This window comes from Sinocyclocheilus anshuiensis, unplaced genomic scaffold, assembly GCF_001515605.1.
Source record: "Sinocyclocheilus anshuiensis isolate Anshui unplaced genomic scaffold, SAMN03320099.WGS_v1.1 scaffold708, whole genome shotgun sequence".
Classification (NCBI taxonomy): Eukaryota; Metazoa; Chordata; class Actinopteri; order Cypriniformes; family Cyprinidae; genus Sinocyclocheilus; species Sinocyclocheilus anshuiensis.
In genome coordinates, this window is record NW_015555881.1 from 2,403,947 (window position 1) to 2,420,782 (window position 16,836).

Consider the following 16,836-nt stretch of genomic DNA (forward strand, 5'->3'; position numbering starts at 1 on the left):
AAAATTAAAATGAAACTTACCTGCTTGAACTCTTTCATTTGATCTGGGTGTCTTTAAAGTGTTTTGTTAGTTTGGTGTGTTTCCTCCTTTTGATGTCGCCACGTCTCAGTGCTTTTATGAAGAGAGCACATCTGCGCACCTTTCGGATAGCGCATCAAGAACCGGGTTGACCGTGTACTCGGTACCACCAGTACTTAAAAAAAACAAAAACCTGGTACCGTAACGTTTTCATTTTTTTAGTAACGACTTGGTACCGAAGTACCGGGTCTTTTGACAACACTAATTATCAATGTTGAAAACATTTTGTTTTTCACAATTATTTTTATTTTATGTGAGATAAAATGGTTTGTAACATTATAAATGTATTTTTGTCACTTTTGATCAATTTAATGCATCATTGCTGAATACAAGTAGTAATTTCTTACTGACCGAACTTTTGAACAATCAACAACTTCTGCAATGAAAAGCAGCAATGCAAAGACATTCGCTGCTTTGTTTTTAGGTCACTAGTCCAGCTTGTTGTCATCAAATTCTGCATATTATGCCAGATTGCTTTCATACCAATTTCAAACTGCACTGGAATCACATGAACCAAACAAATAAAAACTCTGCTGTCAGACAGACAGGAGTCCACACTTCTTAGATATGTGTAACGTGTATATATAATAAAGTTTTTATATTTTTGTTTTTATATTATGTATTTAATTGTTTTATTTTAAAAATTATTAAAAAAAAAATACAATTTCACATTTTTGTATATAAATATATATACTTATGTATTGAATGCATAAATATACATGCAAACTACTTGCAGGTTGAAATAAAAACTATTATTATTATTATTATTAAAACTACTACTTATTTATTAACTATTAAAATGGAAGAGATTTGATTATCACATTAACCTCTCTCTCTATCTATCTATCTATCTATCTCTGTCTCCCTGGGTTTAGGCTGAGTCTGGTTATGGCTCTGAATCCAGTTTGAGGAGACACGGCTCCATGCTGTCCCTCACATCAGCCACCAGCGGATACTCAGCCACCTCCACCTCCTCCTTTAAGGTGAGAACCAAATTAAATGTCCAGTATTGATCAAATATGGTGACAATATGTCATGCCTCCCTACTCTGAATTCATATGTTTGTGTTTGTGTCCCACAGAAGGGTCACAGTCTGCGAGAGAAGCTGGCAGAGATGGAGACGTTTCGAGACATCCTGTGTAGGCAGGTGGACACGCTGCAGAAATACTTTGATGGCTGCGCTGATGCCGTGACCAAAGACGAGCTCCAGAGAGACAAGAGTGAGTAGACGGAGTCTGTTCTGGTGTATGAGGGAGAGATCAGGATATCGAATATGCTGACACATGTTTAGACAAAGCTGAACCTTATTCAGACTGCAGCGACGTCCAGATTCCTCTGCATGGGTGCCGTCGCTCTCGCTTGCTCTGGATGCATCTGTTGTTACAACACAAGGGTCTGTTGATTCACACAAATGATCAGCTGCCTCTTTTGTTCGTGCTAGTCCTTCCCCTAAATCTCTCTCAGCGTTGTGTACTACAGTATGTGTCATCTCTCAGTATATGAGTGGGCCGATCTGAGCACCACCAACCACAGGGCCATGAGTTCATACTGGCTGTTTGTGTGTGTTTTCTCTGCTCAGTCGTGGAGGATGATGAAGATGGTTTCCCTACCACTCGCTCCAATGGAGAATTCCTGCATAACAACAACGGCAGCAAGGAGAAATGTAAGTGCCTCTACTGATTTCTGCATGTGGGGAACATCAGCGGGTTTTCACGCTCAATGAATCCTCTCTGATTCAGCTCGAGACGACAGTACTGGGGCGCCACTGACATTATGAGCCATTTGTCCACTTAATTCGCTCCTGTTGTAATGAATTGTGTAAAATCTCTAACATAAAGTCAGCATGTCTCCAGTGGAGCTGTGTTGAGATGTTTTCATTGCGTTATGCATTTCTGCTTTTTTTTTTTAAGAGGAAATACTTTATGGCTGAATTGAATGTTGTCATTATACCGTGTCTGTTCTTGTATAATATGACAAAGAACGTCAGGTGTTTTGCACCGTGTCCAAACCAAACATGACGAGTTTGTTTGTCTTTATTGAAAACAAAATGTTTATGAATTAATAAACTTAATATAAACTTGGACTTAATTAACAAAACATATATATAACTTAACACATATATATATATATATATAATATATATATTGAAATATATTTTATAAATAAAAAAATATATTTATATATATATTTTTATATAATACATTTATAATATATGTTTTAAAATACATAAATATAAATGTAATATAAAGTACTAAAATAGAAAATGTAACTCAGGCAACTGCTGGTTGGAATAAATACTCAGAAAACTCATGGAAGAGATTTGATTTATCACTTTTTATTGCATTGTGCCTGATTTGGACACTGTGTAACACTGTCTGGCAAATTAATGCCTCTAAGGTGCCTTCAAGGAGTGTGACTGGATTTGTTCTCTCTCCCCATCAGTATTCCAGTGTTTGAGTCATAAAGGCATTAATGGGATAGATTTTAAAGGAGAGGCCATCACATTCAAGGCAACCACGGCGGGAATCTTGGCTACACTTTCTCACTGCAACGACCTGATGGTGAAGAGAGAGGACAGCTGGCAGAAGAGACTGGATAAGGTACGAAACACGGACGTCTGGAGCTTGTCCTTGAGCTGATCAAATCAGAAGAGAGATGGTGTTTCTGTATTTCAGTGCTCCGTTGGCAGGCTGCTGTTGTGATTGTGTCTCTGACAGAGTGACATTTTTCCCTGACTGTGAAAATAAAACACATTAGTGTGAAGCTAAAAAAGCACCCACAGTTAAGTCATGTGTGAACAAGATCTGGTGTCAAAATTATGGCACATCAGCCCTGGCAATTCACCAGCTAAAGGAGTTGCAACTTTGGCGGAAGTGTTTTGCATTGATGCTATATGTGAACAAATTTGGTACATTAGCTGGCAGAGCAAAGTAGGGCTTCCATGACTACTTAATTATACTAATCACCTAGAGCAGAAGTCGACTATTCGGTTTCACATTCTTGTAGTGTGGGATATATGTGATTTTTACAAGTTTTCATACAAAATAATGTCACCCATTGACAGAATGAGTGCAGCTGAAGTCACATGACCCATGACTAGTCGACACAAGCATCAAATACTGGTGCAACTCATCGACTAGTTTGTGAAAACTAGTTTTCGGTATCTGAAATAAAGCTTAAAAAATTACAAATATTAATATTGCATAAAAATGTTAATTATGTAAACAAAATTTAGACTACCCAAAATAAGTTGAAGTACTGAAATTATTAAAACTGAAATAAAAATAAATTAAAACTATATAGAACTATTAGAAAACTAATAGAAAAGAACATAAAATTATTAAAGCTTAAACTAAAATGAAAACTACAAATATAAAATAAAAAGTTACATTCAAAATATTAATAAATACTGTAATACTAAAGCAGTAATACATAACAAAATTACAAAAATTTACATTAAAATTAAAATGAAAACTAAATATAAAAAATAAAGGCTAATTCAAAAATATTAATAAATACTGTAATACTATATAAGAGATAACAAAATCACTAAAACTTAAACCAAATTTAAAATGAAAACTGAACATTTAAAAAAGTGGATTCAAAATATTAATAAATATTAAAATACTAAAAGATTTATATTTATAATACTTATACTAAATACTAAAATAACACTGGTACAATCTAATGTAAGAAGTCTTCTATCAGAGTTTGAGCCAATCAGAACATTTTGCATGACAGGATTATTATTTTGTAAATTTTCATTAATATGCAGCAAACAGCTTTTCAGACATGTGCATTTAGCCTGTTTTAACTACTATAGTTATAGCATCATCGTTTTGGTGATGGTTTATGAATGGAAGCCATACTTTTAAACACGGAAAGCTGTTGTTTCTGTGAATAACTGCTGCGGTATCTTTACCAGAAAAGTTCATCCAGACGTTTTAATGGGCTTGTGTGTGATAGAGGTGGAGCTGAATCCGTCTGCCAATGTGTCGCAGTCAGCAGCATTCAGCACAATACTGACAGTGTTGGGCAAGTTACTTCCAAAATGTAATACATTATATATTACTAGTTACTGTCTTTTGAAAGTAATTAGTTACATTACAATATTACTGTCTCTGAATTGTAATGCGTTACACTACTTTTGAGTTACTTTCACCAAAATATCCACTGAAGTATTATAAAATGCCAAAATGTAGTTTATTGCTGCTCATTCTACATCCAGTGGAGGGTAATGTGGTAGGTCTATATAGCATAAAATATATGAAATCATGTTTAGATACCGGTATGCAGGTCTACATTAATGTTACGTTGTAGTTTAGGTTAAAAAAATATAAGCACAAATGCATTATTACGTTCATAAAGTTACTCCCAACACTGAATACTGACACATACAATCAGAAGGAGAACACGGGCGTTTTGCTTCTGTCTGAACAATGGAGCGCTTCAGAACAATCCTGTACCGATACAGTCTCACACCGAGACAAGATCTGCTCACGCCAAGACATTAAACATCACAGCAGCAGTGTTTAGTCAGCTAAACTTCCATTGTGGGAAGTCGTGGCCTAATGGTTAGAGAGTCGGACTCGTAACCCAAAGGTTGCGGGTTCGAGTCTCGTACCGACAGGGATTGTAGGTGGGGGGAGTGAATAACCAGCGCTCTCTCCCACCTTCAATACCACGACTGAGGTGCCCTTGAGCAAGGCACCGAACCCCCAACTGCTCCCCGGGCGCCGCAGCAAAAATGGCTGCCCACTGCTCCGGGTGTGTGTTCACGGTGTGTGTGTGTTCACTGCTGTGTGTGTGCACTAAGGATGGGTTAAATGCAGAGCACTAATTCCTAGTATGGGTCACGTTCCCCTCTCTTGCTTTCTACAGGAGATGGAGAAGAGGAGGAGGATGGAGGAGGCGTATAAATCAGCCCTGTCCGAGCTGAAGAAGAAGTCTCATTTTGGAGGGCCCGATTATGAGGTGGGTTTTGTTTTGCGCTGATGAATTTTACAAAGTAGGAAGAGCAGTAAACTGTATGGAGATGTTCATCTTGTTCTGTCCATCAGGAGGGTCCAAACAGCCTGATCAATGAAGACGAGTTCTTTGACGCCGTGGAGGCCGCTCTGGACAGACACGACAAAATAGAAGAACAGGTGTTCTAACTTTAATGATAAAAAAGAGGATATAAATATATTACTTTTGTAAAGTGTTGTAAAATAAAATAATATATATATGTCACCCTGGACCACAAAACCAGTCATAAGTAGCATGGATATATTTGTAGCAATAGCCAAAAATACATTGTATGGGTCAAAATTATCGATTTTTCTTTTATGCCAAAAATCATTAGGATTTTAAGTAAAGATCATGTTCCATGAAGATATTTGTTAATTTCCTACTGTAAATATATCAAAACTTAATTTTTGATTAGTAATATGCATTGCTAAGAACTTAATTTGGACAACTTTAAAGGTGATTTTCTCAATATTTAGATTTTTTTGCACACTCAGATTCCAGATTTTCAAATAGTTGTATCTCGGCCAAATATTGTCCTAGCATAACAAACCATACATCAATGGAAAGCTTATTTATTTATGTATAAATCTCAATTTTGAAAAATTGACACTTATGACTGGTTTTGTGGTCCAGGGTCACATATATATTGGATATTTGTAGGCCTAATTATTTTATTTTACACTGCAAGTTACAATACTAATATTTATCTTAATTTCTTCACTTCCAAATGTTCAAATCTTTAAACTTTTATACTAGTGAAATACTATAAACTTATTTTATGATTTAATTCATGTGAGTGCTGCATGTTCAAAGTCAAAATGCAGCACAATTGCAAATTCTACAGGCTTAATTGGGGCATGTTTATAATTCAAAGTCCCACATTATGCACAAAATCTTTAATTACATTTAAGAAAAAATGTAATTACGTTTGATATGTAGATTTTGCGCTCAATAATCTTATTGCCTTTCTTTAAACATATTATAATTCAGCAAAATCCAATATCAATTGACCTATAAATGCATTGATATATTAGTATGTATATATTAGTACTAGTACCAATTGCAATTCACATGTATTTATTGAATAAAACATGTCTTGAGTTTAAAACTTGCAGTTACCCTGTTTTGCAGTTTATAATATTTGTGCAGGTATTAAAAAGGTCTTAAAGTCTTAAATTTGATTTTAAAAACTCTGCAAATGGGACACATTTACCACATGATGTGTCGCTTTGGAAAAAAAGCATCTGCTAAACGCATAAATGTAAATGTAATTCAAATGTAAATATTTTCAGCTTTTTAAAAATGTAAAGCAAATACATTTAAAAAATTTGTATTTATAGTCTATTTATTGTCTCAATATGTCTCCAGTCTTATTGAGCAGGATTCATCAGTGCATTCTATTCTGATTATTCAGTTTCACACATTGTGTTTCAAGTTATGTTATTATGTTTTTATCATTAATGTATGTGTGTTTTTATAGTCTCTGTGTGAGAAGAGCAGGATACAGAGAAGCAGTTCAGTGCCTTCAGGAGACGTCTACTCCAGCGTGGGCTCTCACCGATTCGCAGAGAAGGTGAGCTCATTGTTCTCGTCATGGTTGTCTGTAGACCTCTTCTCGTGTCCCTGTGGTGCTCTGTTTTCCCGTCTTGGTCTCTTTTTTGGGTTCCCGATGAAGCTGCTTTCTCTCTTCTTCCTCACCTGTGTAGTCCCCCTCTCGTCCTTGCTCTCCCTCATCTTCTGCTGTAGCCTTCACTCCTTCGCTCCATGAGCACCGGTTCAGTGCTGAGGTAACAGCGCCCTCTAGCACACTCATCCAACACTCACTACCAGCTGTTACAGCATGAGATTCATAATGATACATCACCAATGCATTCGTAAACATGTAGATATGGCTGCGTTTCAAACCCTAGTGAGCTGCCTACTTAGTCAGCGAGACTTTTTGGCCATCATTAAAACATTTTATTAGAGTGTCCTGCTTTTAAATGCTTTAAAGACCTATATGTGTGTGTGTGTGTGTGTGTGTGTGTGTGTGTGTGTGTGTGTTTAAAACCCTATTAGTCAGCATTTTAGGCCATCATTTTAGTGTGGGTATGATGCTGTGCTAATGGCCAAAACTGCTGTCAGGCTAGGCAGCACATTAGGTTTTAAAACGCAGCCAGTCATTTTATTGGCAAGTCTGCATGATGGATAACCATGTACTGTTTAAACAGCACATTAAAACCACATAGTCTGCCTTGTTATCTCTATTTCCTCTGTGTCTGAGTCTTTGCAATTTGAAGTTGCAGCTAATAATACTTTTTAATTGCTTTTAATATCATAATATGCATGTTCAATACCTTCCTGGAATTATTATTTTACTTTAAGTCACCTTGAAATCCAAATAGAGCTAATTTGTTTAAATTCATGTTCCTTGTCTTATCATTAAAGATTTATCTGTGGTTGTTTGTAGTATGTAAATAAAGGGCTAATGAATTGCATTAAATAAACAGTCATTGTTTCAGGCTGCTTTTATATGCAATGCAGCCGTTCTAAATCCAGTAGTTTAGTGCTGGTTACAGTTTTTCTCAATTGCTTTGGCACATTTTTCGAAACAATCTTAACATTCTCTAAACTGTCACAATGTCACAAATGTCACAACTGTTTGCTGGAACTTCAGAACTTTATTGCATGTCTGCAAAATGTAGTTACTCACCCAAATGAATGTGATGGCTCACACGATGAAAAATTATTGAGAAGTTGTGAAGAGTTTGACAGTTTAAGTGAGAATCGGCTCATCAGTTTTGATCAACAAGCCATATGCAATTAGTTGTTGTGCAAACTGCAGACAATTGTACTTACTGTTTGCACACATGTGCCAAAGCATTTGCAATTTGCTCAAATCAATAAGAAATTCCAATCTGATGTGAACAAGAAGCTAATTGTTCAGAGATCTGAACTTATTGTTTTGGGAAAAAAAAGTTTCATTCGAGAATTGAGACAAAGCAATTGAGAAAAACTGTAATATAATAAAGTTGAATGAGTAATATAAAATGCCTGTTAGCTTTGGGATACATGGCAATTGTCTGGAGAAACAACTTGACTTCAGAAAAGTGTGTGCTGGTGGTGTTTTAGAGCAGGGAGTAGTTTTTTTTTTGTTTCATTCAGAAATACAGAAGTAACTCAAATTACAGAAGTGAAATGGTTTGTGAAAGCCGTTTCATGTTGGCTATCATATTTAGTCAGTATTGGGTAATGTTCACATTTAGTGTTATTAATCTGGATCAGGGTTCCTCAAATCTTGCTCTGGAGGGCCAATGTGCTGCAGAGTTTATTTCCAACCCTGATCAAACTCAGCTACCTGTGATTTTCGAATGATCCTGAAGACATTGATTAGCATGTTTGATTATGGTTAGAGCGAAACTCTGCAGGAAAGTGGATCTCGTGGGCCAGATTTGAGGATCCCTGATCTAGATCCTCTTAAATGAGAGCATGACCTCTGTCTTTGTTGTTCTGCTGTGTTTTGGACAGGTGGAGGAGATGGTTCAGAATCACATGACCTACTCCCTGCAGGACGTCGGTGGAGACGCTAACTGGCAGCTGGTGGTGGAAGAGGGAGAGATGAAGGTGAGTTTGATCTAATGTCTGTGATTATTTTAGTTTGATCGAATGCCTGTGTTTTAGTCTGCAGACTCACTCTCCATCTGTGTGTTTGTCTCTCTCAGGTGTACCGGCGGGAGGTGGAGGAGAACGGGATCGTGCTGGACCCTCTGAAGGCCACACACTGTGTCAAAGGGGTCACAGGTCACGAGGTCTGCCACTACTTCTGGGACACGGATGTCCGTAACGATTGGGAGAGTGAGTATATATATATATGCACACACACACAACACGGTATTAGACATTAGCTTAAAGCTGCCATAGAAATCACTTCTGTTGCATTTAAATTTTTTCTGCGATGCACTTAATTTGTAAGTTCCTTGCACCAAAAACATGATCAGTACTGAATCAATAAGAATATGTCTACTCTAAACCTTTAATCAGTAGCTCAATAACTATTGATCACTTTTAGAAAATGTAATGATTACAAAAAATAATTATATTCTTATTCATGATAAAGAATAGAATAGAATGGAATAGAATAGAATTTTACTGACATAGTCACCACTGATAAGCTACTACTAAATATATTGTAGAAACATATATTGTACAGCTGCTTTGCAACGATTTGTATTGTGAAAAGCGCTATACAAATAAACTTTATTGTCCCATTTAGTTCACAACGCATCTCACACAGCACAGTACATAACATAAAATAAATTAAAATATAGCAACACTCAAAATAATTTGTAATTTTATTACACGCTTTTGTCATTTTTGGTGTTTTATAAATTTTTAGTTTAATGTAATTTTAGTGCTTTAACTTAAACTTATTTCAGTTAGTTGTCATGATAGCATTTTAAATGTTTAAGTTTTTCTACTTTTTAGATTTAATTTCACCAATTTGTTAATTATCAATTGAAAAAAAATACAAAATAGTTTTAGTTAACCCTGGTGTAGAGTACAATTAAATGCCATATCAATCTCTTCCTGTACTCCAAAATATCATGAAAAATCAGGTTTGTATGATGGCACACGTCTTCATATAATCTAATAAAGCTCTTCTACTGTATCATATCATTATTAATGGAGCACGTTCGATGACTAAGCACAGTTTGGCCTGTGTAAGCAGCATATACTCTTACCACGCTTTTACATGCTTTAATACAGTGAATTACCAGAACACTTTCACTGTCCAGATGATTCAGCCGCACCTCCTAATGATCACTGGCCCAGTCGATAGTGATGCATCTTGGGTAGAATTACTCGTCATCGTCTAGTACCTCTGTGTATTCTTCACTGTTCTTCACTTGAGTTTAGCTTTATCAGCTCTCATTTTTGTCTGTCTCCAGCTACTGTTGAAAACTTCAACATCGTGGAAACGCTGTCCGATAATGCCATCATCATCTACCAGACTCATAAGGTAAGACGAGAGCATGCTTTCTAAGTGAAGCACTTCTTTATAGTGATATGATTGATTCTGACAGATTATCTTGTGTTTGCATCCGTGTAGAGAGTGTGGCCAGCGTCCCAGAGAGACGTCTTGTACCTGTCTGCCATTCGTAAGATTATGGCCAATAACGAGAACGATCCAGACACATGGCTCGTCTGTAACTTCTCAGTCGAGCACGAAAATGCCCAGGTGAGTCTGGTCTCCATGGCAACCGCTGAGTCAATCTGCTCGTGTAGTAGCAGCAGTTTAACGAGTTTGGTGCACCGTTTAATGCATTTATGGGTTTTGTGGATCAATTCTGACTTCTAGAAACATTTGAAATTGATTCAGATTTTGTGCATCCACTTCATTTAATTCTCCATTATTTATATATATACATATACTACCGGTCAAAAGTTTGGAATCAGAAAGATTTTTAATGTTTTTTACAGGAGTTTCTTCTGCTCATCAAGGCTGCATTTATTTGATAAAAAATACAGAAAAAAAACAGTAATCTTGCAAAATGTTATTACAATATAAAATAATGGTTTCTATTTTAATATACTTTAAAATCTGATTTATTCCTGTGATGCGCAGCTGAATTTTCAGCATCAATGCTCCAGACTTCAGTGTCACATGATCTTCAGAAATCATTCTAATATGCTGATTTATTATCAGTGCTGGAAACTGTTGTGCTGCTTCATATTTTTTTGGAACTTGTGATACTTTTTTTCAGGATTCTTTGATGAATAAAACGTTTTTTAAAAAGAGTGTTTATTTAAAATATAAATATTTTCTAACAATATACACTACAGTTCAAAAGTTTGTGGTCAGTACATTTTTATTCTTTCTTTTTTTTAAAAGGTTTTTTTTACTTTTATTCAGCAAGGATGTGTTAAATTGTTAAGAAGTGATACCAAAGATTTATATTGTTAGAAAAGATTAATATTTTTTAAAAAATGCTGTTCTTTTTAACTTTTTATTCATCAAAGAATCCTGAAAAAAAGTATCACAGCTTCCAAAAAAATATTTGGCAGCACAACTGTTATCCTGTGCAAAATCACATACGTGGCCAACGGTTAGAGAAACCTCTCACCTATAATCTTCATAGAATAGCTACTAAATCACATAAATAAGATACAAATATATTAACATTTAATATATGAATATATAAATAAGTTTGTTTGTTGTGGTGGTTGCAGTGAATCCCGGCGGCTGGGCTCCTGCATCTGTCCTGAGGGCCGTCGCGAAAAGAGAATATCCCAAATTCCTCAAGCGCTTCACTTCCTACGTCCAGGAGAAAACAGCGGGAAAGCCCATCCTCTTCTGAGCACCAGGTGCACCAAACTACATCTGATGACCTTCAGAGTTTATATGACAGCAGTGACAGCAGTACAGAAAAAGATGTTAGCCAGAGTCAGACTTATCCTTATTATTTTTGGTTATATTTTTATTTTATTTATTACATTGTTGTTATTATGTATTTTACGATTTATGTTCTTATATATTTAATAATATATTATTATTATTACTATTGGTATCGTTATTTTATTGTATTATTATTTTAGTGTTGTTATTGTTATGCATTTTAATAGTTATGTTATTATATATTTAATAATTTTGTGTTTTAATAGTTATGTTATATTTAATAATTTTTTATTAATATTACTATTACTGTCTTATTTATTTTTATTATTATTTTAGTATTATGTATTTTTTAGTATATGTTATTATATATTTAATAATTATTATTGTATGATTGTTATTTTTTAACTATTTATGTATTTAATAATATATATTATTATTTGATATATAATATTATTTTTACTACTATTATTTGTATTAGGTTTTTAATTAGTTGTCATATTTATTATTATTATTATTATTAATTTTGCTATATATGTGTCCCTGCAGCACAAAAGCAGTCTTAAGTCGCTGGGGTATATTTGTAGCAATAGCCAAAAATACATTGTATGGGTCAAAATTATAGATTTTTCTTTTATGCCAAAAATCATTAGGATATTAAGTAAAGATCATGTTCCATGAAGATATTTTGTAAATTTCCTACCGTAAATATATCAAAACCTAATTTTAAAGGATATTAAAATAGAATCCATTATTTTATATTGTAATAACATTTAGCAAGATTACGTTTTTTTTTCTTTCTGTATTTTTGATCAAATAAATGCATCTTTGATGAGCAGAAGAGACTTCTTTAAAAAACATTACAAGTCTTACTGATCCCAAACTTTTGACCGGTAGTGTGTCAGCTTTCAGATGATGTATAAATCTCAATTTCGAAAAATTGACCCTTACATAGTTTTGTGGTCCGGGGTCACATATGTTAAATACTTACTGCATTATTATCATAATTCTGAAATTCGTTTTTATTATTTATTGTTCTTTGCAGTTCCCCAGTTCTGCTGTCGGTGTGCATGAGCGCCTCTGGTTCCCGCACACTCCTCTAGTGACACCGAAGACTCATCGCGTCTCTTCTCCAGACTGTTCTGAATCCCGCTGCCACGGGAAGCCCAGAGGTAGACGCTTGATGCCGTTCTGTAGCGCCACACTAGCTCACACAGGCAGAGGACTAGAGATGCCCAACGTCAAAGTCTGTCCCATGTTTTCTGGCTGAGATCTACATTGATATGAATATATATGTATGTATGTAAGTAAGTGAGATGGGAAGTATATATATATATATATATATAATGGAGAGTTTTGAAGCTGAACACTCTAGACCGGCTCTGTTTTAGTCCTGTTATTTTCCTGTTTGAACACATTTCAGCTTTGCTTTCATCGTCCTCGTATAATCGCTGTTTGGGGGAAATCAAAGGCATGTTTGTGAGTGAACTCTATGAACCTGCCTTTCGTCTCGATGTTGGCCGTCTCTTTTATGAAGCGCAGCATCTGCCGCTGACGAGGAGATGCTTAATTTCTTTGGCGATTTAATTATATCCATCTCTCAGCAGCTGATATACTGTAGCACAATTCCAGATCGATCGTAACCGGCAGAAATTTTTAATATGTCAGATGAACGTTGCGTACATATTATTTGTATATAATTTCATTATTGCTTCAGATCGTCAGTCGACGCTTTTACCTAATCCAACTCCATATGCCTTAGTGTGTGAGTGTGTGTGTGTGTGACTGAGAGGTGTGTACCGACTCAAACATTTCTAGAAAAGTGCCTCATTATTGATCTTGCTGGTTGTACTGCCCAAACTACAGCCACAAACCAACCTGGCGTCCCTTAGTGTTTATACAAAGATCATTTCACATTGATTTCTTACCTCATGTTAGAATGTGTTGTCTTCTTATTGGAGAAGCCCTGACACCAATCAAATTCTCTGTCCAATAGGGAGATGCGGTTTCAATTTGGGGCGTAGCTCGTATGTAGTTGTAGATCAGGTAGAATTAGTTGCTTTTATTTATTTTTTCTTGATTGAATTTATTCTTCCAAAGTGAACATTTAAATCTCAAGCATTAGTAAACAATCTTAAAAGGCACAAACTGGTCAAATATGAAGTTCTTACTCAGTATTTTTATATTTTTTTTCCAGTAAAAATATCTAGAAATTCTTAAATCAAGATACAAGTACTTGAGAAGCAAAATGACCCACTGATTTAAGCATTAATTCACTTAATTTTTATACTTTTAGCAGAAACATGTTTTCAGACGTTTTGCATCTACAGTAAATAAAATGACTTAAGATATTAAGTCTGAAAAAAAGATAACAATTGTTTTATGCTTATATGTAAAAAAATATATTTTTTTCCCTTTGAATTAATTTTTATTTATTTTTTTGTTAAAGCCCACTAACTGATATTTTTTCTTGTTTTAAGCATAATGTCACTTAATTTTGATCTATTTTTCAGAAAAGGTTTGCCATTTTGCATCTACAGTATAAAATAAATTAAATTACTTACGATATGTCTTGTTTTCTGGGTGTATATATATATATATATATAATTAGTTGAGTTTATGCTTAAAACAAGAATGCATAAATCTGTCAATGGGTTAAAAAAAAATGTTCTCTTTAAAATACATAATTTTATTTTAGCCCACTGGCAAATATTATTGTTTTAATTCTAAAAATTTGCATTAATTTTGCATCTGCAGTAAATAAAATGACTTGATCAAAACTAAGCTTATGCTTAAAACAAGAAAAAAATATCTGTCAGTGGGGTAAAAAAAAACTGTTTTCCCTTTCAATTACATTTTTTTTTTTCAGACAAAAATACTGAGCAAGAAAATATTTTTTTGCAAAACAAGAGCTTTTACATTTTTTGCTATATATTTCCATCGGCCAACTGTTCCCATGATAGACTGTTAAAGACGCTGTATGACGAGTCGAGCAGGCGCACAACACAACATCCCAGTATTTACGGTAACGTTTCCACCAGATGAGATTTATAAAACAACGTAAACATTCCAGACACTCGCTGAACCCGAATGTACGAATCCACCGGAGTGAAACCGTGAAGCTGAATGTGTTACTTTACCAAACGTACACCTGATTTCCCCACGAGGTGACTGCTTGCTGATTGGAGGGGATTTCGGTGGAAACAGCCAATCAGGAGAGGCGTTCTGCTCGTGTGTGCGGCCGAGACGTGCGTCTGTCTAATAGTCTAGTGTGTTATTAGTTGCATTTGCACTGAATGTAATGTCATTGGGTTCAGATGTTTCGTGTACATAATGGTGTCACACTAAAGGTGTCAGGATGAACATGTACTGTGAATAGAGGGCGGCACCGCGGCCCTGTGTAGAGAGAAATAAAATGATTGACATCTTTCTGCACCCCTGACTCGTGTGTCCTGCATTTCTTTGTGCAGTTAATGCATACTGTTTTATTCAGGAGTTTTAGAAAACCACAAATAATAATTTTTCACATTCAGACTCGATAGATTGTTTAAAGTCTATATTATTGATTTATAATACATTTGCTTATTTGTAATATTTCATTTGTGGTTAAACATGTAAATGGTCAGTTACACAGTCCATTATTGAGTACTTTGCCAATAACCAATGAAATGCATTGTGGGCGGAGCGATGTGTATAGCCCCGCCCCATTCTGCGTGCGTTCTTGTATAAAACTGCCGATTTTAAAGGTGTCATGACATGAAAAATCACATTTTTCTTGATCTTTTGACATACTAAGTCTTTGTACCATTAAAACATTCTGCAAATTTCATAGCATAAAAGTCCTCCTTACTATTAAAAAGCATTTGTGTAATCGAGCTCCAAAAAACAGACCTCTATACCATTAAAGTGTCAGAATATTTCTAAACCGTTGTGATGTAACTAAGCCTCGTTTAATGAAATCACGTGACTTTGGCAGTGTGATAAGCACTTCAAACCACTGGTTCCAATTTCAATGCAATTTGTGAAAAACTAACTTTATACAGAAGTGAACCTTGGATATGTTAAAGCAAAAATGCAAAGTAAACGTGCATTTATTCGTGGTTTTGTGTCATGTTTTTACAAAGACTTAAATTATGTTTAAAACAAAAAATACTATGTATAAATAATCTTGGGCTTGATTTGCATTGTCAACTAAAAAATTAGATGCTATTTTAGCCTTTTTATTAATGTGACATGACAAAATAAGGACTACATTTAAAGAGACTACAAATTAACAGGCTGTGCATCGAGTTAAAGCAAATTGAATTATGCTTGAAGGCTATTGTTTAAAAAAAATATTTTGCACAGAATGCAGCTAATATTCTGTTCATGTTTATTTGTCCAGTTTAATGCATTTAAGAGTTCAACAAAAATACTGACAATTTAAAAATGTGCTCATCTGATCAGTAGTTTAGCAGGAAATAAGCAAGACAAAGCAAGTTTAAAAGACAAAGATATGGCTTCATCAGCACTTTCTATTGTCAGAAAGTGAAAGGATTTGCTTTTGTTGAGAAAAGCTGAAGCACTTTAGTCATGAATTTATACAGTGGCAACAGAAACGTAACATTCAGACCCATTTCTTTAGGAACACACATAATACAAATAGTGCGAACATCCACATTCACACTCAGATTCATAAACTCAAATTACTATTATTAAAGTACAGGAGCACCTCGTTTATAAGGTCCATCAGTGGAGTGTCACAGTGAGTTTGGCGTGATTAACTGAACACATGAATTAAATACATTCATTCATAACCTGCAAAATCCCCCATCAAACTCTGATCTGAGATCATGATTTAGTCTAGAAACTGTCCACCAGTGTGCAAAAAAAAGCCTGTTTTCATGTCCCATTTTCTGGAATTTTCAGCATTTTTACCATCAAGTGATAAAAACTTTGCTGTGTTTTGACTTCAGCTTGTACCAGGTTTTGACAAATCTTTTTTGGATTTTCGTGCAAGACTAAACGGACACAGATTCAGTGAAACGCAGGAGCATCTCGCTCATTTACTCGTGCAGTCGCCTTACAAAACGTCAAGCATTAGTATTTCCCAGCTGCTTGACAGAAGAGAACTCCACACATCTGTCACTCCTGCAGCCGTGTCTTCAGACGCCCTGAGAATATCCAGACATCTGTCACTCCTGCAGCCGTGTCTTCAGACGCCCTGAGAATAAACATGAGAACCACACAGACTCCGTTTCCCAGAGTTCTCTGTGCTTCATGAAGCTTCCTTTGGCTGCAGTTCAGTCTCTCATAGATTGGCTTTTGACCTGTTAGAGAGTAAAAGCACTTCAGTATCTAAACAAAACAATATAATTAAATATTATCATATTGTT

General features: G+C 35.1%; 2 protein-coding genes across 2 annotated transcripts in view; one reads left to right on the forward strand and one right to left on the reverse strand.

Moving 5' to 3' along the window:
* cert1b (ceramide transporter 1b) overlaps positions 1-13,561 on the forward strand; it is a 41,524-nt gene extending 27,963 nt beyond the window's left edge. Inside the window, exons 4-18 of the mRNA XM_016470244.1 lie at positions 954-1,061; positions 1,160-1,298; positions 1,658-1,741; positions 2,521-2,678; positions 4,960-5,052; positions 5,139-5,225; positions 6,569-6,661; positions 6,795-6,875; positions 8,596-8,691; positions 8,790-8,922; positions 10,017-10,087; positions 10,178-10,347; positions 11,089-11,174; positions 11,299-11,433; positions 12,507-13,561. Coding sequence (XP_016325730.1) covers positions 954-1,061; positions 1,160-1,298; positions 1,658-1,741; positions 2,521-2,678; positions 4,960-5,052; positions 5,139-5,225; positions 6,569-6,661; positions 6,795-6,875; positions 8,596-8,691; positions 8,790-8,922; positions 10,017-10,087; positions 10,178-10,347; positions 11,089-11,174; positions 11,299-11,426 — 1,527 coding nt within the window. The 3' untranslated portion in view covers positions 11,427-11,433; positions 12,507-13,561. The remainder of the gene's footprint in view (positions 1-953; positions 1,062-1,159; positions 1,299-1,657; positions 1,742-2,520; positions 2,679-4,959; positions 5,053-5,138; positions 5,226-6,568; positions 6,662-6,794; positions 6,876-8,595; positions 8,692-8,789; positions 8,923-10,016; positions 10,088-10,177; positions 10,348-11,088; positions 11,175-11,298; positions 11,434-12,506) is intronic.
* A 3,062-nt stretch (positions 13,562-16,623) lies between these two features.
* The window catches only part of LOC107675784 (3-hydroxy-3-methylglutaryl-coenzyme A reductase-like), a 10,653-nt gene continuing 10,440 nt past the window's right edge, over positions 16,624-16,836 (reverse strand). The window contains exon 19 of the mRNA XM_016470243.1: positions 16,624-16,770. Within this exon, the coding sequence (XP_016325729.1) occupies positions 16,752-16,770 (19 nt within the window). The 3' untranslated portion in view covers positions 16,624-16,751. The remainder of the gene's footprint in view (positions 16,771-16,836) is intronic.